The sequence below is a fragment of the Ochotona curzoniae genome, unplaced genomic scaffold (assembly GCF_017591425.1).
Source record: "Ochotona curzoniae isolate NIBS_2020 unplaced genomic scaffold, NIBS_Ocur_1.0 scaffold_3223, whole genome shotgun sequence".
Taxonomy (NCBI): Eukaryota; Metazoa; Chordata; class Mammalia; order Lagomorpha; family Ochotonidae; genus Ochotona; species Ochotona curzoniae.
This window is the reverse complement of record NW_024467108.1, coordinates 6,853,840-6,876,392: the sequence shown is the minus strand read 5'-3', so window position 1 is coordinate 6,876,392 and position 22,553 is coordinate 6,853,840. Positions and strand designations below refer to the sequence as shown.

Below are 22,553 nucleotides of genomic sequence, written 5' to 3'. Positions count from 1 at the left end.
TTTGCAGAAAAGCATTGATTCTAATTTTGTGGAAAGTAAATAGCAGTGAGAGATAACCTAAAATTCTACTAGTCATTGCCCCTCGATAGTAGGGTTATGGTCATTATTCTCCAGTTTTCTCTAGTTTTCATTTTTCTACTGCTGCGATCATGTTATCTTAGTGAAATGAAGCATTCAGTAGCTTGCCATGAAGAACAGTTGGCAGTTTATAAAACAAATATGGTCTTCTGAAAATGTTGTGTGCAGTATTTTCAGTTTTGTGTTTTTGAGCCATTTCATGAGCGTGACTAAATTACATGAGCTGAGTAAATATCTCCCTGTACTTCATTGAGAACTCTGAAGCTGGAAGGAAAAATCAGAAATATGAGTCTCGGTTTTTGATATCTGCAAGTTGTGCTTTATTTCTTTGGCAGATTATTTAACATCAAATAGGCAATGACAAAATCTGCCTCTTTTAAGAAAGATAATACAAATAAAAATATATAGTAAGTCTTCTGTGTCCTTGAAAGTATTTTGTGTCCTGGAAAGCTTCAATGTATATAATTAAGCTGTTTTGATTTGTAGAGGAACAGAAGGAAGGCGGAAAGATGAGAGGTGAAGAGCAGCCAGCGAAACCAGAAAACCATCCTGCGGCCAATATTGTAGAGGAGACTACTGTGAAAATAGAAAGGGAAGATGAAAAAGATCTTGTGAAACTGCCAGTTATAGTCAAGCTAGAAAAATCTCCTCCAGAAGTTGAAGAAAAAAAAATGATCAAAGAAGAAAGTGATTCTTTCAAGGAAAATGTCAAACCCATTAAAGTTGAAATAAATGACTCCAGAGCAGACCCTAAGGATACCAAAGGTAACCCAGAGAAGCTGGTGCCACAGGAGCCCGAGAGGTTCGAATTCAGTTGTAACATGAAGTGTTCTCAAGACATTACAGAGAAATCTCCTGAGGAGACAGAGAAGCTGAAAAATGACCAGCAAGCCAAGATACCACTAAAAAAAAGAGAAATCAAGCTGAGTGATGACTTTGACAGTCCAGTGAAAGGAACTTTGTGTAAATCCGTTACTCCAACAAAAGAGTTTTTGAAAGATGAAATAAAACAGGAAGAGGAGACTTGTAAAAGGGTTTCTACAATCACCACTCTGTGTCATGAAGGGAAGCAAATGGTAAATGGAGAAGTGAGTGATGAAAAGGTAACTGGAAATGTTAAGGCAGAACACATTGAAGCAAAGTTCTGTGAAACAAAGGAAGATGTGCACAGTAGCCCTTCTAAGGACAAAAGTGTCATGGAGGGAAATGGAACAGAGACCCTAAGTTCTGTCATCACCAATATGAAAACAGGAGAGCAAGAGAAAGAAGGGGCCCCTGCAGGGAAAGACACAGGAGGTGCCATGGCAACCCCAGAGACCCAGAATCAAAAAGGGCAAATAAAAGAGCCTGGTCAGCCGGCAATGGAAACCTCTCTTGAGTCTTCTGAGTTGGCAAAAGCTCTCTGTATAACAGCTGCTGTATCTACCACTGAGTCATGTGCCACGAAAGTGGAAGACAGGTCTCCTAAGGCTAAGACAGATACCCGTCCACCTGTCATGGAGTGTCTTGAAAAGTCAGAGAAGTGCAAAAGGACTCTTTTTGATAAGGATTTGCAGAGACTGAGTCCTATACCAGAGGAAGTTCCGAGGAGTACTCTAGAATCAGAAAAACTGGGCTCTCCAGGGAAAGCTGAAACTTCACCATCTAAGGCCACATCGCACTGTGACCAAATAGCCGTTGAAAATCAACGGGCAGAAAGCCAGAATACAAGTCCTGTTGGGGGTTATTCTCTGGAAAAGACAGATGCTCTTAAAGAGGATTCAGAATCCATGAAGGTGGAAATGGATAATCCAGACAATGCCCAGACCTCTGGCATAGAGGAGCCTTCTGAACCAAAAGGTTCTATGCAGAAAAGCAAATTCAAGTATAAGTTGGTTCCTGAAGAAGAAAACATTGCCACAGAAAATACAGAGATAACCTCTGAAAGGCAGAAAGAGGGCATCAAGTTAACAATTAGGATATCGAGTCGAAAGAAGAAGACGGAGTCTCCTCCCAAAATTCTAGAACTAGGACAAAAGCAAGAGAAGACAGAAAAGGAGGAAGAGAAGACAAATATTGGTCGTACGTTAAGGAGATCTCCAAGAATATCTAGGCCTACAGCAAAAGTGGCTGAAATCAGAGACCAGAAAGCGGATAAAAAAAGAGGGGAGGGAGAGGATGAAGTAGAAGAAGAGTCAGCAGCTTCACAAAAAACAGACAGAAAAGAAAACCAGAAAAAAATGGAGAAAGATACACATTCTAAAATAAGCAAGGTAAAATTTCTCCTACTCTGACACATAGGTTTTAATTAAAATTTTTTGAGTGTATAATTTAAAAATTTTTTTGAGCTAAAATACAGTCGTTCGAAGACAACTGAAAAAAGTGTATCTTTCTCTGAGATATTTTCCCTATTGTTATGCCCACATATTAAGTTGTATACTCTGTAATCTTTTAAATTTTCTTTTCTAATATAAACTGAATAGGAATATATTGTTCTGTGACATTAAGAGCTAAGGATTTTATAATGGGACTCCCCCATAGCCATTATTAATCCTTTGGAGTTCGTATCCTTCCAGTCCTCTCTACAGCATTTGAGCATATGATCATGAATATTCACCTACTCATTTAAAAAATAAATTGGATCAACTGTATTCATCTTCCTGAGAGCTTTTCACTTAGCACTGTATCTCTGAATTCTTGTCAAGAGACACAGTCTACACTTTGTTAGTCACACATAGTCCTCCATTGTATGGATATACCTCAGTTTATTTAATTCCTCCCTCATTGATTGACATTTAGGTTGTTTCCAATTTTTCACTGTTTCAGGCAATGCTGCACTGAAGATGCTTTTGGACTTGAGTGAGTATTTCTTTAGAATAGACTCCTGGAATTGGAACTCCTGGGTCAAGGGGCATGTGTACTTTAAGTTTTGATGGTCACTGTTGCATTGCCTCCCCTAAAGATCCTGTTAGTGTGCCATCTCATTGCCAGTGTATGAGAGAGTGCCTGTTTTCCCCATTTCAATACTGTTTGTAAGCTTGAGAATCTTGAAATCTTTCTCACATTTGTAAGCAGAATCTTTTACAAGTTGTTATTAGTCTGAGGGAGTTTGTATAAATTAAAAAGTATTACTTTTGTTTTTAAACAATTTAGCTGTTGATTGTAAGTAATGCTTTATTCCTTGAAATAGTGAACTTTCTTATTTCTGTTAGAATATTTTTATTTACTGGAGACCTATAAAATGGAAATGAACTTATAAATAGATGTGAAAAGATAGAGAAATTAGACAAAAACAGTTAACAAAATTGTGGACTTTGAGATATTTTTAGTTTGTCATTTTTTTTAAGTTTGTCAAAGTTGTTATTTGTAGAAATTCTGGCCTTTAACACTTTTAAAATTTATCTTTAATGCTTGATTTCAATTTTGTATACCACAGTGAGTATCCATCTTTCTGTTTTTGAGGTTTAAAATGTGCATGGCCTTTGACCCAGAATCCTCTTCAAGGAATTTATCCTATCCATAAATGTGCAAAAATGTAAAAGGATATATTTTTAATAAAAGTGAAAAAATGGGAAACAGCTGCCTAAATGTCATAGGTGATTAGATAAATCACAGTTATGTGGTGGCACATTCTACAGACTAGGTCATTATAATTATATTCTAAAAGTTCAAATACAGAAAAACTTTTCATAATATACTAAAATTTAATTGTAGATGTTGGTGATGAGAATGTAATAATTTACATTTTTTTCCTTGTATCTTGACTAAAATATCCATCAGTGGACCTGTAATCAGACATTGTGTATTGCAACAAAAAATTCTTACATGGAATTATCCCAACTTTTTGTTTTATACAAGGTAAAACCCAAAGGCAAAGTTCGATGGACTGGTTCTCGAACACGCGGCAGGTGGAAATACTCCAGTAATGATGAGAGTGAAGGGTCTGACAGTGAAAAGTCATCTGCAGCTTCAGAAGAGGAAGAGGAGAAGGGGAGTGAAGAAGCCATTGTTGCAGATGATGATGAACCTTGCAAAAAGTGTGGCCTCCCAAACCATCCTGAACTCGTACGTGCTTACAGTAGATTAACAGCATTTATGTATAGGTGTGCAGTGGGTACTGGAAGCAGCCTTCTACGCTGGGTCGTGACTTGAATTTTCAAATACTGCACAGGGCTTATGGTGCTGCAACATAACCTTTTTTTTTTTAAAGATTTATTTTTATTATTTTTTCATTGGAAAGGCGGATATACAGAGAGGAGAGACAGAGAGGAAGATCTTCCGTCCGATGATTCACTCCCCAAGTGAGCGCAACGGGCCGATACTATGCCGATCCAAAGCCAGGAGCCTCTTCTTGGTCTCCCGCGCGGGTGCAGGTTCCCAAAGCTTTGGGCTGTCCTCAACTGCTTTCCCAGGCCACAGGCAGGGAGCTGGAAGGGAAGCGGGGCTGCTGGGATTAGAACCGGTGCCCATATGGGATCCCGGGCGTGCAAGGCGAGGACCTTTAACCACTTGCGCCACCGCGCCGGGCCCTAACCTTTCTTTATGTTTCTCAGTTAATAACCCAGTTTCAGGGAGGTTAAGCATCAGACTCCTGCTTTCATCTTACCTGATTTAGTTATGGATGTTTTCTCTATCAGCTGTGATGTGCCTGCCCTTGCAATCAAGAAGACAGGGGTAACAATCAATCAAGGTGGCCGGAATACAGATTATATCCAGTGGCTGGCACAGTGACTCAACAGACAATCCTTCACCTTGCAATGCTAGTGTCCCATAACAGTGCCAGCTTAAGTCCTGGCTGCTCCGTTTCCTATCCAACTCCTTGGCTATGACCTGGGAAAGCAGCAGAGGATGGCCCAAGTCCTTGGGACCCTGCACCTACGTGGGCGAACTGGAGAAAGCTCCTGGCTTCAGATCAGCTCAGCTCGGCAGTTGTGACCATTTAGGAAATGTACCAGCTAATAAAAGATCTCTTTGTTTCCTTTTCTCTGCAGATCTAATTTTTCAATTTTTTTTGTTTTTTTTAAGAAGGAGGAGGAGGAGGCTGGAAGGAAGGAAAAGAAACAATTTATGTCCAGTCAGCAATCTATGGGTCTCTGCTTATCCCTGGGTCAGGGTACATTTCTGAGCCTATCTAATAAATTCCGAAAGCCAGGAAAAGCAGTGTTTTCTTCCTCATACTTGGCATGGACCTTGCCCCTGTCTCACTTCCTCAGGAGTCTTTCCTTAGAGCCTATTAACCCTTGTAACTCCTCACCATGTAACTAAAGTGCAATGCTAGTACTACTTAGTACTGAAATATACTCTGGGAATGAGAAGTAAGTGCTAATACATTCTGTGAAGAAGGGAGAAAGGTTTCTGTTTTATCACTTTCCTCATGGTATGGGTTAGAATTTCAGAAACTACTTGCATAATAGTGTTGAGCAAATCAAGTAGCTTCTTCCCTTTTCTTATCTCACCCAGAGTGTGGAAAGACATCACAGCAGTTTCCAAGTGGCTCCTAAAGCTTCCTGTCCCCAGCAGGAGTAGGAACTCGCTGTGGGAAGACCCTACAGGGACTCCTTATAGTCCCCTCCTCAGGTGGAGCGTGAGGGAGAGGAGGTAGAGGTTAACCCTTAGTGCCAGAACGTGTAAGTCTCTGGAAGAGGTTTGCAAAGGGAGGTTTGTGAGCAAGAATGTGGGCACAGGAAAGCAGTCTGACTCCCTGTCTTGGGCCTGCCCAAGCCCTGGTCTTAAGAGCAAGGAAAGAGCATCCATGAGTACTACTCTCTTCCTCCGAGAAGCAACTTAACATTCAGGATATATCCTCTGATAAAACTCCTAGAGGATAGGTCAGCCCGTGCTTCTGGGTTTAAATCAGCAGATAACAGTATCTTCCCCCACTCCTTTGTTTCCTTCAGTTCACATCCTAACTTAATCTTCAGTACCTCCAAAGAGAAACTCATTGAAAGATTTGAGAAACAAGAAAGTAAGAGTAGGAGGGAGTCTTCCATCTCATGGTTCACTCTTTTTTTTTTTTTTTTTTAGTTAGATGCTGAAAATCTCAGGAAAAATGTTGTAACTTAGAAGGGAAAAAACCTTCAGAGACAGGCCTGGTACAGTAGCCTAGCTGCTAAAGTCCTTGCCTTGAATGCGCCAGGATTCCACATAGGCGCTGGTTCATATCCCTGCAGCCCTGCTTCCTGTCCAGCTCCTGCTTTGCCCTGGGAAAGCAGTCAAAGATGGCCCAAAGCCTTGGGACCCTGAACCCAGCTTGGAGTCCCAGGAAAGACTCCTGGCTCCTGGCTTAGAATCAGCTCAGCTCCTGATGTTATGGTCATTTGGGGAATGAATTATTGGACTGGAGATCTTCCTCTCTGTCTCTCTTCCTCTTTGTATATCTGACTTTCCTGTAAAAATAAATAAAATCTTTAAAAAAAAAAAAAACCTTTCAGAGGCCTTGATTGTGGCATACAGGTTAAAACAAGGCTGGTATCCCCTAGAATCCCACATTTGATAATCTGTAGCAAAAACTAAGATATTTGAAAAACATGGTAGAAACAACAGGTTAAGAGAATTTGTTTTTGCCAGAACTTTTTAAAGTGCTGATAGAGATGGGAATTGAGGTCTTTGACACTCTTTAGCAGGAATGGCTGACTGAAACCAGGTCTTGGGCCTTGCCTGTATTATGCCCAGAATTTTGAGATCCCCAGAAATCATCAGGAGTCTGAAGTTGATGCAAACGCATAAGGGCGGTTTACTCAGATTAACCTAGGCTGCCAGCCATCACCCAGCTCAGCGGGACTGGGGACATGACAGCAGCAGTAGTAGCCATAGTACCAGCAGGCCAGAAGAAGGACCGAAGTTGGACAGCACAGAATTTTTACACATTTCAGGCCAGTTCCGCACAATTTCAGCGTCATGATCGGTCAGTTTAACTGTTAAGTTTTAAAAAGAGCAAGTTGGTAGGCTTCTATTGATGGGTTTGAAGCAAGTAACTTTCTTTTTTTTTAAAGATTTATTTTTATTATTTTTTTCATTGGAAAGGCGGATATACAGAGAGGAGAGACAGAGAGGAAGTTCTTCCGTCCGATGATTCACTCCCCAAGTGAGTGCAACGGCCGATGCTATGCCGATCCGAAGCCAGGAGCCTCTTCTTGGTCTCCCACGCGGGTGCAGGGTCCCAAGGCTTTGGGCTGTCCTCTGCTGCTTTCCCGGGCCACAGGCAGGGAGCTGGATGGGATGCGGGGCTGCTGGGATAGAACAGGCGCCCATATGGGATCCCGGGGCGTGCAAGGTGAGGACCTTAACCACTGCGCCACTGCGCCAGGCCCCGATGCAAGTAACTTTAAAACAGTACAAACTGGTGGTCTGTTGGGATAGTGAGCAAGTCTTACCTAACAAGCACCCCAGGGCCTCCTTCCTGAGGAGTGCTCTGCCTAGGAGACCTGTCAGGTTCAAGTAAACTATCAGGCCTGGAGTTCACAAAGCCCCCAAGCCAAGCAAGCAAAACAGAAATCAAAAGCAAAAAACATTAAGGCTACTCACCTGAATAGAAGAAAAATTCCCCCTAGTTCCTGACATTCGAGCCAACAGAGAGGGACAGTAAACAGACACTGGGTGGTCAGGCATGGCAGGGAGTGCCAAGAGGGCCTTGAAAGAAGATAACTCGGCCTCAAACTGTTGTAGAATATGCTTCCTGGTTTAGTGTGCTAGCCTTTGTCTCCATAAAATTTTGGCAAAGAGTTTTTGGTTGCCAGTAACAAGGTAACAACCCAGGAAAAAATACAGATGACATTTGGAGGTGCAGATTGCCTCAGAACTGCTCTAGTTCTCTGCTGACCCACTCTGTAGGATTATTGGAGAGGCTGCTCAGAGGTGGTTGTCTTCACACCAGAAAGCATTCAGATGTGAGGCAGAGTGGAAAGCAAGGTGCCTGAATTTCATAAAAGAGGCTCAGTTTACTGAGTTCGCCTGAGTCACTGCTGTGTGGGAGGAGACCTGAGCCCCCAGCCTGCTTTGGGCTAGGGTTTCTTGGATGTCTTTGGGCCTTCCTTTTCTCCTTGTCCTTCCCTGAGATACTACTGGGCATGGAATTCCTGAAATTCTCCCCAGGGCTTTATCAACAAAGTGTCCTTGGAGCAGGTAGGGGATGCCTCTGCTCTGCTGTTTTAGGGGGATGGGACTTGGCTAAGCCAGTCCTGCAAGGTCAGCCTTTTGATATGCAAATACCGGTCAGCTTCAGGCTGTTTTTTTTTTTTTTAAGATTTATTTATTTATTGGAAAGTGAGATATACAGAGAGGAGGAGAGACAGAGGGGAAGATCTTCTGTCTGATGATTCACTCCCCAAGTGAGTTCAACAGCCCATGCTATGCCGATCCGAAGCCTGGATCCAGGAACTTATCCATGTCTACCACGCAGTTGCAGGGTCCCAAGGCTTTGAGCCTTACTACTTACCAGTAGTAAGTTGTATTGGCATCATAAACCCCCTGATATGCTGCGTTGAGCAGGATTGTTCACCTCTGTATTATTTGTCTCCAAAAACTATAACCCCAGTGTAGTGATGGGAAAATAATGAACTAACCTGAACTCGGGGACTGTCTAGTATCTAATTAATACTCTTCAGACTCAAAGACATGATACACAAAGACCAAGAAACTGCTACATATCAGATGAAACTAATGAAACATGATTAGATACAAGATGGTATCTAGGATTCAGAATCTGAAGAAGTGAAAATTTTTGTAAGCCTTTATGTTATATTCATGTTAATATTTTGGCTTACGTGCTCAGGCCTAGTAGCTAAACTTCTCGTCTTGCATCTGCCAGGATCCCATAAGGGCAATGGTTCATATCCTGGCTTCTCTACTTCCCTTCCAGCTCCCTGCTTGTGGCCTTGGAAAGCAGTTAAGCATGGCCCAAGGTCTTGGGACCTGCACCCACATGGGTGAACCAAAAGAAGCTCCTGGCTCCTGGTTTCTGATCATCCAAGTTCTAATCCTTGTGGCCATTTGGGAAGCAAACCAGCAAATGGAAGATTTTTCTATCACTCCTTCTCTCTGTAAATCTGACTTTCCAATAAAAATAAGTAAACCTTTTTTTAAAATATAGAGACATATATACACATATATGTGTCTATATCTTGGCTAAGGTAAATGTCATTAATTAGATGAGATATTAACATTGTGAAAACTGCATGAAGGATACATGAAAATTTCATGGGGAAAAAATCCTCCAGAATTCTAAGATTATTTTTAGAGATTCTCCTTTTTAACGTTAGGCATTGAAGCATATGCTGTGTTACATTTTATGAATCTGATCATCTTAGATTGAAATAGCCATGAGCATACAACCTTCCGATCAGTTGTTAGTGGTCTTTGTCGTAGGGCAGCAGCCTTCTGAATACAGGCCCATTCCTTTTCTATACCTCAGTCCTTTCCCTTTTTGAGTTTTCATGGGATAAGGAACCAAGAATACTGGCTGGAGCCGAGCCCATCCAGAGCTAGAAGCTTCTTCCCTGTCTCCCATGCAGCTACAGGATCCCAAGCCTTTGGGCCATCCTCAGCTGCTTTCTCAAGGCCACAAGCAGGGAGCTGGAAGGGAAGTGGAGCCAACAGGGACACAACCAATGCCCATATGGGATATCAGTGAATGCAAGTGGTGGATTAGCTAGTATGGCCATCGCACCAGCTCGGGTAGCTTAACATTTTTTAGTGGGCAGTATAAGAATTAAATTCCTTTGTCAGGAGCCGGCGTCCCATGCCAGTGTGCTTCTGCTTTCAGTCTAGCTTCCTGCAAAAGCATACCCTTAGACGCAGCATGTGATCCTTCCAGTGCTTGGTTCCCCACCACCCTTATGGGACCCCCGAATCTAATTCCCAACTCTGGAATTCGTGGGCCTATGAAGAGTAAATTAATGCATGGAAGATGTCTCTTTCTCTGACTCTTGTTTTTTCCTTTCAAATAAATCAAAATAAGTACAGTTGAAGACAAAACATTTTCTTAGTTTTGAAAAATTTTTGTTCTTTTATATTTTTTTGAAACTGATGTAAGTTTGTAATTATCCACAGTATTTTATGCATTAGCTTTGCAGTAGAGTCCTAAGAAGTGTTGCAATGTTTGTCTCTTAACAGTAGGAATCCTTGAACATGAGTAGTTGAGCTGGGTTGACTTGTGTCTTTTTCTTTCAGATCCTCCTGTGTGACTCCTGTGACAGTGGATACCACACTGCTTGTCTTCGCCCTCCTCTGATGATCATCCCTGACGGAGAGTGGTTCTGCCCGCCTTGCCAACATGTATGCCCAGCCCCCAGCCAGCCTCTGGTTTTCTATTAAAACTGATGATACCTTTTAATTATCACTTTAAAAAAAAAAAACTTCACTCTTCAAAGCAGCTTTTTTAAAATGTCTGCTACTTGTTAGAAGTCATGCCGTTTTTTGGGGGGAGGGTGCTTCCCAGGCCTCCTATTGCTTCGGCATCATCCGCCATTTGATGTTCTTTTATTAATATCTTTTAGGTCTTCCTTTGCTTTTTTGCAGGCATCTGTGTTCATGAACTTACCTCTTTGCACCTACCCCTGATTTCTCAGAAGCACAAGGAGCAGGAGGTTGAGATGTAGATAGGGAAACATCACTTTGTGTCATCCTCTGTCTCTGTTTCTCTTTTCCTTTGTTAACGGGTGCTGAGCCCTGATAGGTGTACCAACTCCTCTCGGTGCTGAGCAGACTCAGCTATTTCAGAGACTGTAGGATTCAAACACAAGGTGGGAGATCTTTGTCTAGCTCCCTCTCGCTGTCTCTCTGCCTTTCAGATAAATAAAAATGAATGTTAAAGAACCCATAAACCCTTAAAAAAAAAGAGTACATGAAATAAAAACCATTTTGATGTATTTCTTCAGTCAAATGGACTTAGCAGAATTTGATTAGTTACATTTTTCATCTCTGTTTTGGTCCAATGCCATGTGGCATTGTACCGTACATTATTTACATCGTTTTGCCCCTGTATTTTATTATGCAAATATATATATATGCTTAATATAGAAACAATGTAGTTAGTGTTACATATAGTGTTAAATCACATGCTAATTTAAAAATGAATTGCTGCCAGCGATATAGGCCTAAGGATGGTTTTTTGTCTTATATTTTGTTTTGGCAAAGCTATTAGGGGTAATTTATTTTAAAAATACATCTTTTGTTCATTGACTGTTGAACTCTGTCTTTATCAGACACAGGGAAAGGTTTCTGTTCATTGACTGTATAGTGCAATACTCGTGACCTGAATGTATACATCATAACTGATTGTAGAAAGGTATTAAAATGACATATGTTTTGCTCCCTCAGAAACTCTTGTGTGAAAAATTAGAGGAACAGTTGCAAGATTTGGATGTGGCCTTAAAGAAGAAGGAGCGTGCTGAACGAAGGTATTTCAGAAATGGGTGTTAATGTTTTATCTGGAAATTTGACAACAGATTCATCTTATAGTATAGGTGAGCGCATCAATTTAAAGCTGGGATCGGAAAAACCAAGCTGTAGGCACATTTGGCATGCAGTTGTTTTTATACTCCTTAAGAATGGTTTGTATGTCTCAATGGTTAAAAAGAGTCAACACTAGATACCTGTCCCATGAAAATCATGATATGTTAAAATTTCATTGTCCATAAAATGACTTTTTCCTGCAACATCAGTTTTGCTCTTTTTGTTTGCTCCTTTTGTTTCACAGGTTTCTGTGCTGTGTGTGTCTGCTTCTGACCTATAGCAACAGAATACGATGTTCCCCAGAGACACTGTGACCCGCCAAGGTTGCAGTATTTTTTTTTATCTGCCCTTTTACAGAAAACTTTGCCCACCGCTGCTATGAATTAATATTGCACAATTATCAGAGAACCCTCTACCTAAGCACTGTAGCAAATATAAGAAAACTATGAAACCTCATCCATGGTTTGGTTACCCAATGTCATTTCTTTGGGTGGGCAGAATTAACACTGATGGAATCAGAATATTTTAAGGCTGGTCTGTGTCTTTAAGAGATGCCTCCCTCTTCAATAGGCCATAACAGTGGGGCCTGACACAGTTAGAATAGGCTTCTTAGAGGAAGTCAGGCTTGCTTTAAAAATGTAAAACCATCTTTAAAACTTGTTTCAGAATTTGGACATTATGTTTGTATTTGTTACTTTTACCTAATAAGTCTGATTTCTGCCATTCATTTGCACCTACCCTGTGCCAAACTGGAAAAAGAATAGGACAGAGTTCCTACTTACATGATACTTAACACTCAATACAGACCCATGAACCAATGATATAATAGAACAGAAAACTTGAAGCAGATTCATAATAATATGTGGGATAGCATTTAGGTTCTCTTAGGAATTGGGGTCATATGGGTGAAAATGAAGAGAAATGCAAGTGGCAGCTAAGTGGGCCAATGCAAGAATGTTGAGGAGCGAGAGTCCTTGGGAAGCAGTGAGTCCAGATTATGAACGGCCTTACAAACCTTGCTGGCTATTTGACTTATTCAATAGGTTGTGAGGAAGCCATCAGAATATTGCTCTGGTAATAGCAAGAAGGAGTATGAGTAGGGGGTGCTGCGGTAGTTTCAGAGACCTTAACAAGGGTAGTCGTTGTGATTAAATGGAGACTTTGGAGAAGAGTTTCACAGGATTATGTCAGATTTAATACCAATGTGTATACTCAAAGTCATTTCCTAATTGGCCTTGGTACTCTCTGCTACACTTCTTTAATTCAGTGTCTGTTTCCACTCACTTTACCCTAAGGGTGAACTTTAGACATGGCTCCAACTCCCAGAATGTGTGCTGGGTTGAGTTGGGTTTTATTTTTTATTATTTCATGTGGGCAGTCTGTTTATAATCAGTGCTATTTAACTTAAAGCAAGCTAATGACTTGGAATTAAAACACATGACTCTTTTAAAAATCGATTGTCTAAATATTTTTTATTTTAATAGGCCTGGTGTGGATTTTTTGTTGTTGTTGTTGTTGTTGTTTTTAATGAACATCTGTGTTTAAAATATTTGCAGGATCATCCCTAGGACATTTTCAGATGTATGCAATTATTGGCACTATTTGGACATGCAGAATTTTGACTATGGAAAGTCTAAGTAAAGGTGCTTCAGATGAAATCACAATCCTTGGACCTTCCTTTTCCTTAACACTTTGTCAAATTTGCCTGTCCTCTGACAGCTAAAAAAAATTTTGATGCTGATTTGAATTAGCAGTAAAGATAGCTAATGAACTCACCTAGCAAGGGCCTGAAAATGAATATATTTTAATAGCCAAGTATATAAACTAACGAAAGTTGAGGGGACTGACAGTTAAGCAAAAGTTCATACAGCAGTTGAGACGCCCACATCGCAGCTCATAGTACCTAGGTTCAGTTGCTAGCTTGGTGCTTCTCAGCTGCTTGTCAATGGTAAGACTGGTGATCACTCACCTAGGCTTCTACCACCCACTTCAGGGACCTGGATTGAACTTCCTGCTCTGGCTTAAGCCATCCAGTCCCAGCCATTGTCAGAATTCAGAGTCATCCAGCAGATGAGAGCTCATTTTCTAATGTCTGTGTCTCTTACCTCTGAAATACGTGTGTGTGTGTGTGTGTGTGTGTGTGTGTGTGAGAGAGAGAGAGAGAGAGAGAATTTCTGTCTAATATTCAAATTACATGTACTTGTTCTTCAAAGGCATATGATGTTGATACTCTCTGTTTGGAAAGGGTTAGTCAAAAATATTTATAATGGCCTCATATACTGTAAGATATGCCACTGCAACTATAAAATACTTTACATTTTAGGAATTTATTAAAATAGGCCACAACATTTGCTTATATTATTTATCTCCCATTTAGTGGTTATTGCTTTTTTCCTCCTCTTATTCCCTTTCGTAAATATCATCCCCTAAGGGAACATCTGTAGTTATGTATTTTTAGATCCATCACAGAGTCCAGGAGAGACTGTGTCATAAAAAGGTGAACAAAGTTACTGTAACATGAAAACCAGTGTGGCACAACACCAATAGCTAGTGAATTGTTGCTAGTGTTTGTTACTTAAAGCTCTTGAACACCTGATTCTTAGGAGCATCTAACAGCAAAATATGTACATTTCTGAGGTAGATAGTCACTGAATTCTAAGTGAATTTATCTGTTGGTAGTAGAATTTTTATTCATTCTTTTTGAAACTCTGTGAAACCACTCTTCTGTCCCTCCTCCTAGCAGCTTAGCGCCTTCCCCTGTTCATTATAGTACAAAAGCTTTTTGCCCCTTGTTGCCATTATTTTCCCTCATTTAACTTACTTAACCCTTAAACATTTACTCATTCCTACTTTAGGCTATGCTTTCAGCGTGAGGAAATACAGAGAGCTGCAAAAAGTCTGAAATGTGTGTATAGTTTTTTCAAGATTAGCTTTTTAAACATCCCTCTGATGCAGGGATTTCAAAATGTTTTACATAACAGTAAGTTGGATTTAATCAGAGGTAGAATTTTTTTCCAGTAATACAGTAGAGTGAAGGAGTGACAGAGACAAGGAGTTTGGAAGTTAGGTAAAGTAGTATTTCTAATGGTAGAGCATGGAGTCTTGGGGAAAGTAAGGGTAAGAAGGGAATGACAGATGGTTTATAGGATATGGGCACTGGTAGACGTCCTGCTGGAATCAAGATGGATAAGGAAGAGAACCTGCAAGTGAATTTGAATTTCCAATAGAAGTCAGAGTCTAAGATACCTGAACTTTTTTTAAAGGAGTGTGGTTGTTGGTATAGGTAAAGTGATGGGCCAAATGTGATCTGTGAGCTCGATAATGTATATAACAGATGACTTATCTTTTCCTAGGATTAGAAAAACTATTCCTGCCTTTAGGATCCCAGACTTCTCAGTTCTTTTGACGAATGAATCCATACCATTTTCATGTTTAAGTTACACATGTTAATAAAAGTCTGAGGTTACTATTAAATAATTATGAGGCAGGAACCATATCTCATTTACCTGTGGATTCCCAAGCCTGACACACTTTCGGACCTAATCTTAGTTACTAATTCATTAAGAATGTGATACTTTTATTATTTGGTAACAATCATTTTATTATTTTGTTACATGTAAGTTTTTTATTGAATAACTTTATAACCAATATCTGTGGGATTGTTGTGTACACAAGCAAGACTTTGCAGGACAGCGACATCAACACTCAGGTATCCAGCTACTGGTATATATTATTTTCTTCCTGTAGGGAAGATTAAATTTATTTCCATCTATAACTAAAGAGTGTTTACAAGTAAAGGGGGAAAGATTAGTGAACAATGTGTCAGAATTCTGTTAATTAATGATGCCTTGCTTGTTTAATAAATCACCAAGGAGTCATGGCCTGACTCTTCACAATGCTTCCTTTTCTATTTCAACTGTAGGTTTTATTTCACCAGCATAACTTATTTCTAAAATTAAGAGTTTTCATATCATGTGGATATTTTGTGCTTCCCTTTCACCAAACATGTCAAATGGGGAGCAGCTAACTACAGGCTGTGTTGTTACCATGAAATTGCAATTTTACTATTGCTTGCATTAGTAATATTTTCATAACAATTTCATTTGAACATATCTCATGTTTTGTGTTTCTGTTTTCCCCAAAGGAAAGAACGCTTGGTGTATGTTGGTATCAGTATTGAAAACATCATTCCTCCACAGGTAACTTCCTGATTTGCAAGATTTTTAAAGGAGATAATTATTTGAAAATTTGACCTGCGTTAATATAATATGAATAGTTGAAACAGTATAATGTTGATTGTAGAATTACTATAATTATATTATTAACTAATTATATTAATATAATAGTGCAGTGATTTTTATTAAAATAACTTCAAGCCTCAAAGAATCTGTGTGTAATCTCATGATTGAAATTCAAGCTGTACAGGTAACTCCCCCTAACCTATAAATTTATATAGTTGATCTGCTTGGACTGTATGTTCCATTATTTTGACCCTAAATTGCATCATTTATTTTTTTGTTTTTCATTTGCTGTTAATAATAGCTGAAGAATAAATGATTAAATGAGATTTGATTTTTAATAGTCTATTTTGGAGATTATTAAAATTCCAGTTAAAACTTCCAGCAAAGCAGTTGAGTTTATTTAGTCTAGTTTAGAGTACACAAAGATATCTCATAAGTGCAAGTGCTTGTATTATGAAGAAATTTCCTTCCATGTCAGAAGCAATATCACTCATACTCGAGTCCCAGGCTTAACCTGTTCAGTTACTTTCCTTCAGCATCATATCCCCCTTTGTATAGATTATTTCATTCACTGAACATAAATAATATTTCAGATTTAATTATTGACTGTTTTAAAGCAGGTATTTGTAAACTTATGAAACTGTGGATTTTAATACAAAAGTGTTTCTATCACCAGCATTCTGTTTTTAATCAGTGTGTTAAAATTTACATATTTTATAGGTTTTGGGCAGGCAGATCATCTCAAACTTTACGTTTTCAAATGTGCACCCTAGATGGAGAATACCAAATTGTAAACTCAAAGAAACTTTGTTCTGTCATACCCACCAATTTAGTATTTTTTTTAAAGGAACCGGATTTTTCCGAAGATCAAGAAGAAAAGAAAAAAGATTCTAAAAAGACCAAAGTTAACTTACTGGAAAGGAGATCAACAAGAACACGGAAATGTATTAGTTACAGGTATGAAATATATGGGAGTGGTTCTAAGGGAAAGAGTATAGAATGTTTCTATACTGTGACAGCATGGCCAACTGTTGTATGCTTTTTCTACCTGGGTGCTAATAAATGTTCTTTGGTGTTCCAAAGATAGGCTAATCCATATAAAGTGACACAATGTTTGTATATAACCTACATGGATAATCCTGTTTTTAAAGATTGATTTGTTTTCCTTCAGAGTCAAAGTTAAAGTAAACAGAGAGAAAGGTAGAGATAGAGGGAGGTCTTCTATCCACTGGCTTACCCCTCCTCAATGGTTGCAATGGCCAAAACAGGGGCCATGTTAATTCGGGTACTTATTCTGTTTGTCCCACATGGATCCAGGAACCTAAGGCCTTGGTCTATCCGCCACTGCTTTCGTAGGCCACAAGCTGGGAACTGCATGGGAAGTGGAGCAGCCAGGACATGAACTGTTACCCGTATGGGAGCCGGTGCTTAGGGGTGGGGGGTTAGATACTTGAGCCTGGAACCCTGCCCGAGGCACTCACTTCCATGGCAAAGACTGAGGCACTCAGCCATCTTCACAGCTGCTTTTCTGTGCACATTTACATGGGGCTGGACTGGAAGTAGAGAAAAAAGAAATCCCATTCATGGTCTTGGCGGATGTCAGTGCCATAGGCTAATACAGTGTGCCAGCAAGCTGGCCCCAGTTGTGGCTGCTTTAAGTAACTGCTAGGAGTAGTTAAATAACTTAATCACATATTTAATCATTTCTAAGTGAACGCTGCTTATGCTACCTTTTTGTATTTGACATCCTTTGTCAAATTTTTATAGCTCTTGAGATAAGGATTTGTTCCCTTTTTTTGCTTTATTTCATTATTATTTTTAAGTAATTATGTATTTCATGTTTAAATTGCACAGAAGGGGTGGGGAGAGACATAGAGTGATCTTCCATTTGTTGGTTCATTCCCCACATGGCCGCAACAGCCCCGACTGCGCCAGGCTGAAGCCAGGAGTTTCAGTCATGTCATCCATGTGAGAGTGTGATATTTCTTTCTTACTGATATAATTCAACTGTCTCTGATTCAGACATTTTAGAAAGTTCCTTTGGGTTAGAAACCAGTGGCTACTCAAATAAATTGTTTTGATACTTTTCCACTCCAATATGCCATCGGTGCAAAGGCGGTTTTCATTTAACTGTATGTGGGCTGTGTCTGTATCTTATTCTACCATGAGGAATAGATTTGCACATTTGTATTTTCTCAGGAATTTATTCTGAAAAAAATCAGACTACAACTACAGAACTGTTTTTCATACCATAGCAGCTACTAAAGGATTGGAAAGAAACTGTTTTAACCAAGTAATGATACATCGTTAGTGATAATTTAGATACTAAATAACCTTTACAAAATTTAATTTTGGCCCGGCACCATGGCCTAGCTGCTAAAGTCCTCACCTTGAATGTGCAGGGATCCCATATGGGCACCTGTTCTAATCCTGGAAACCCTGCTTTCAATCCATGCTTGTGGCCTGGGAAAGCAGTCGAGGACGGCTCAAAGCCTTGGGATCCTGCACCCGCGTTGGAGACCTGGAAGAATTTTCTGACTCCTGGCTTTGGATCAGTGTAGCACTGGCCGTTGTGCTCACTAGGGGAGTGAATCATGGGACAGAAGATCTTCCTCTCTGTCTCTCCTCCTCTTTGTATATCTAACTTTGTGATAAAACAAATAAATTTTGCGGCCAACATTTAGCCAAGGCAGTTGGGCCTGCACTGAAATGACAACATTACAAATGAGCATTAGTTCCAGTCTTGGCTACTCCACTTATAATCCAGTTCCCTGCCAGTGTGTGCAGGAAAACAGCTAAAAATGGCCCAAATGTCTTGTTCCCTACACTGACATAGGCGACCCACATGGAGATCCAGGCTGTCCAAATAGCTGGAGTATTCAGAGCAGGGCTAGGCTGAAGCAAAGAGCCAAGAACTCCATCTACTTCTCCATGATGGTAGAAGACCCAAAATACTCAACCATCTTTTACTATTTTCTTGGCCAAATTAGGAGAAAACTGGATTAGAATTGAAGCAGCTGGGACTTGCCCATCTGTGATGAGGGCATCACATAGACAGCTTAATCTGCTGTGCCACAGTGCTGCCCCCAACTTTTAGTCCTGATGTTGGTAATCCATTGAAATAAGAATTACTGTGATGGCCCAGCACAATGGCTCAATGGCTAGAGTCTCACCTTGCAAGCACCAGAATCCCATATGGACACTGGTTCATTTCTTGGTTGCTCTACTCCGTTTCCCACCAAGCCCCCTGCTTGTGTCCTGGAAAAGCAGTGGAAAATGTCCCTGTAACCATGTGGGAGACCTGGAAGAAGCCCCAGGCTCCTGGCTTAAGATCGGCTCAGATCCAGCTGTTATGGCCACTTCGGAACTAAACCAACAGATGGGAGATCTTTCTCTCTGTCTCTCATTCTCTTTGTAAATCTGATCTGCCTTTCCAATAAAAATATATAAATCTTGAAAATTACTGTGATGTTGCATCTTCTCGATGTCCACTTTGGTAGCCATGACCAATTATGACTATTGAGTACTTGCAAGCTGGGTAATGAGGAACAGTTTTAAAGGTTACTTAATGCATCTATAAACATTCACCCAAGCCATAATTCCAAATTTTGCATAATTTTTGGTAAATTAACTTATCCCTTAGGTTACCTAAGCCCTGAAGTAAAAGAAGTCTTATTTAATAAGTACTGACAATATTATTTGTGGACTGCAACTCTTGTTCTTTTTTATGTAAAGTGTGTAATAATGAGTGTGAAGCAAACCTAGCTTATTCCTCAAGTTTTGTGGGTGTTTTTGTAAGATTGATGTATTTATTTTTATTGGAGAAGCAGATTTACAGAGGGAAGTGGAGACAGAAAGATCTTCCCTTTTGTTAGTTTATTCCTCTTGTGGCAGAAGTGTCTGAAGCTGAGCTGATCCAAAGCCAGGGGCTTCTTCCAGGTCTCCCACGCAGGTGCAGGGTCCCAACTCTAAAGGCCTTCCTCTACTATCTGAGATCCTGGTACGTGCAAGGCAAGGATTTAACCATATGGCAGGACCCATTCCTCCAGTGTTTACTGTGACCTATGTGTGGTTGTATTTTCTTATTTCATGAGTGGAAACAGCACACATTCTTCTGTGCATTCCCCAGGTACTCATAGATGCTGTGCCAGGAGCATAGGGTGGCAGAAGCCCTCAGAATTGAGCCGGCACCTGATATCCCTCTGGGGTCTGCATTGGTAGCAAGCTGGAACTTGGAGCTGGAGCAGGAATCAAACCCAGAAATTTCCGTATGAGACAGTGATATCTTAACTGCTAGGCCAAATGTCTTCATGCCAAGAACAATGATTGCATTTATAAATGGTTCAAAAAAGAAAAAGAATAGTATTCCCAGATGATTGAGAAAATAACATATACTTCAGATTTCAGTGTTTATAGCATTTTATTGAAAAAGCTGTATTTATTTCCTTACAAGCTAGCTATAACTGCTTTTTCTTTGCAGTGTCAGGGTTGTGTGGTTACAGCAGACTGTATGTATAGCCTGAAAAACCTAAGATGCTTTTATCTGGTCCTTTAAAATTTTTTTCTGAGGCTTAATATGGTAGCCTAGTGTCCTTGTCTTGAATATCCTTGCCTTGAATGTGCCAGGATCCCACATGTTACCAGTTCCTGTCCCAGCAGCACTACTTTCCGTCCAGTTCCCTGCTTGTGTCCTGGGAAAGTATCTAGGATGGCTTAAAACCTTGGGACCCTGCACCCGCATGGCAGATCTGGAAGAAGCTCCTCACTCCTGGGTTTAGATTGGCTCAGTTCCAGTCATTGCAGCCACTTTGGGAGTGAATCATCAGGCTGAAGCTCTTTCTCTCTGTCTCTCCTTTCACTCTGTATATCTGGCTCTCCAATAAAAATAAACGTTTAAAAAAAAAAAGCTTTTTCTGACATGATCCTCATGTTTTCTGGTTGCTATAACAAAATAACAATGCTCTGGCAGCTTGTAAATGACAGTTTCTTTTCTCATAATTCTAGAGGCTACAGTGTCCAAGGTCGGTCATTGATAGCTTTGCGATCTGTTGGGAATAGCTTTTTATCCAGAGGTGGCATCTTCTCTGTGTTGACGTGCTTCCATGTGGGAGGGGGAGAGGATACAGATGGGGTGTTGTGAGGAGGGCCAGCTTCATGTATACCATCTTGACTATAACCACATAGTGAAACAAGTGAGAGAGCTTTCTGGTGTATTTCACAAGGGCGTTAATCTTTTATTTGTCTGGAAGGCAGAGTCACAAGCAAGAGAGGGAGAGGCAGAAAGATCTTACATCCTGTTTCACTTCCCAAGTGATTTGAGTGGCCAGTGCTAAATGTGTAAAGCCAAGATCCCGGAGCTTCTTCTGAGTCTCCTATTTGGTTGCAAGGGCCCAAGTAGTCGGATCATCTGCTTTTCCAGGTACATTAATAGGGAAGTGGATTAGAAGTGAAACATCTGGAGACCCAGTGCGTAGCATGATGGCTAAACTCTTTGCCTTGCATGTCTGTGTTCCCATATGGGCACCGGTTCGCATTTTGGCTGCTCCACTTCCCTTCCAGCTCCCTGCTTGTGGCCTGGGAAAGAGTCGAGGACAGCCCAAAGTCTTGGGACCCTGCACCCGCGTGGGAGATCCGGAAAATGTGAAACATCTGCATCTTGTGCTAACATCCATCTAGAATGCTAACACCTAGGTGGTGACTAAACCCACTATGCCACAGTGCCAGCCCCAAAGGCATTAATAAGAATTCATCTAGGTCCCGTTCCGTAAGGGGGATTTCTTTATGTGATTCCTTCTTAGTTTTTATTTATGTGAAAGATACAGTGACAGAGATTTGCATTCTCTGAATGCCCACAACAGCAGAGCAAGAACATATCAAAGCCACAAACCTGAATTCCATTCCAGTCTCCCACACAGATGGCAGGGGACCCAGTTCATGGTGCATATTAGTATAAGAGGCTGGAACTGAGTGAAGGTAGAACATACAACCCTGCACTCCAATATGTGAGTTGGGGATAGCAGTCATTGTCTTAACTACTATACCAAATACTGTACCCTAAGTGTGAACTTTTAGGGATACAAAACAGTCAAACCGTAGCAGACACCTAGCGTATAAAAACAGAAGCAGGTATGTAGTGCAGTAGTTAAGATGCCACTTAGGATGCTGGCATCCCATGTCGTGGTACCTGATTTTAGTCCTGATCTTTTTACTTCTAGTCCAGCTTTCTCCAAATGCACACACTTGGAGGCAGTAAATGACAGTTTAGTTTCCTGGGACCCTGCCACCCTCTTTGGAGACCCTGATGAATTCTGGGCCTGGCCCAACTCCAGTCTTGGTGGGCATTTGGAGAGTGAAACAGCAGATGAAATATCTCTTACCCCATATCTCTGCTTTTGAAATATGCAAACAAAAAGGCAGCCCAAAGGGACAGGCAGTAATGAGATCATTGTTTGTTTTAGGTTCGATGAGTTTGATGAAGCAATTGATGAAGCTATAGAAGATGATATCAAAGAGGCTGATGGAGGAGGTAGGTGTTTGTCATGCTGCTCTTCTGACAAATTAATCCATCTGCGCAGATGAGAGCAGTGAGCTTGTTTTCTGGTCTCCTCCCCAGTATGCATTCATGTAGTCTCAGATTTTGCTTATTATTTTTAAGATAGCTTTGTTTTATGACCTGCTACAAATGTCAATAGTTCTCTTTAGATAAAAAAAAAAAATTTCTGATCTCAAATTGAAAAATGAGAATACTTTCTGTAATCCTTGTGGCTTCAGAGTTTCTAATTTTTAGATACAATCAGACCTAAT

The 22,553-nt window shown here is 40.4% G+C and overlaps 1 protein-coding gene across 4 annotated transcripts in view; it reads left to right on the top strand.

Annotated features, from left to right (window-relative positions):
• The window catches only part of RSF1 (remodeling and spacing factor 1), a 123,531-nt gene that overhangs the window by 83,042 nt on the left and 17,936 nt on the right, over positions 1-22,553 (top strand). For all 4 annotated transcript variants that reach the window (XM_040964222.1, XM_040964219.1, XM_040964220.1 and 1 more), the window contains exons 6-12: positions 565-2,330; positions 3,916-4,122; positions 10,225-10,329; positions 11,374-11,453; positions 15,653-15,707; positions 16,597-16,706; positions 22,208-22,275. In XM_040964222.1, coding sequence (XP_040820156.1) covers positions 565-2,330; positions 3,916-4,122; positions 10,225-10,329; positions 11,374-11,453; positions 15,653-15,707; positions 16,597-16,706; positions 22,208-22,275 — 2,391 coding nt within the window. The remainder of the gene's footprint in view (positions 1-564; positions 2,331-3,915; positions 4,123-10,224; positions 10,330-11,373; positions 11,454-15,652; positions 15,708-16,596; positions 16,707-22,207; positions 22,276-22,553) is intronic.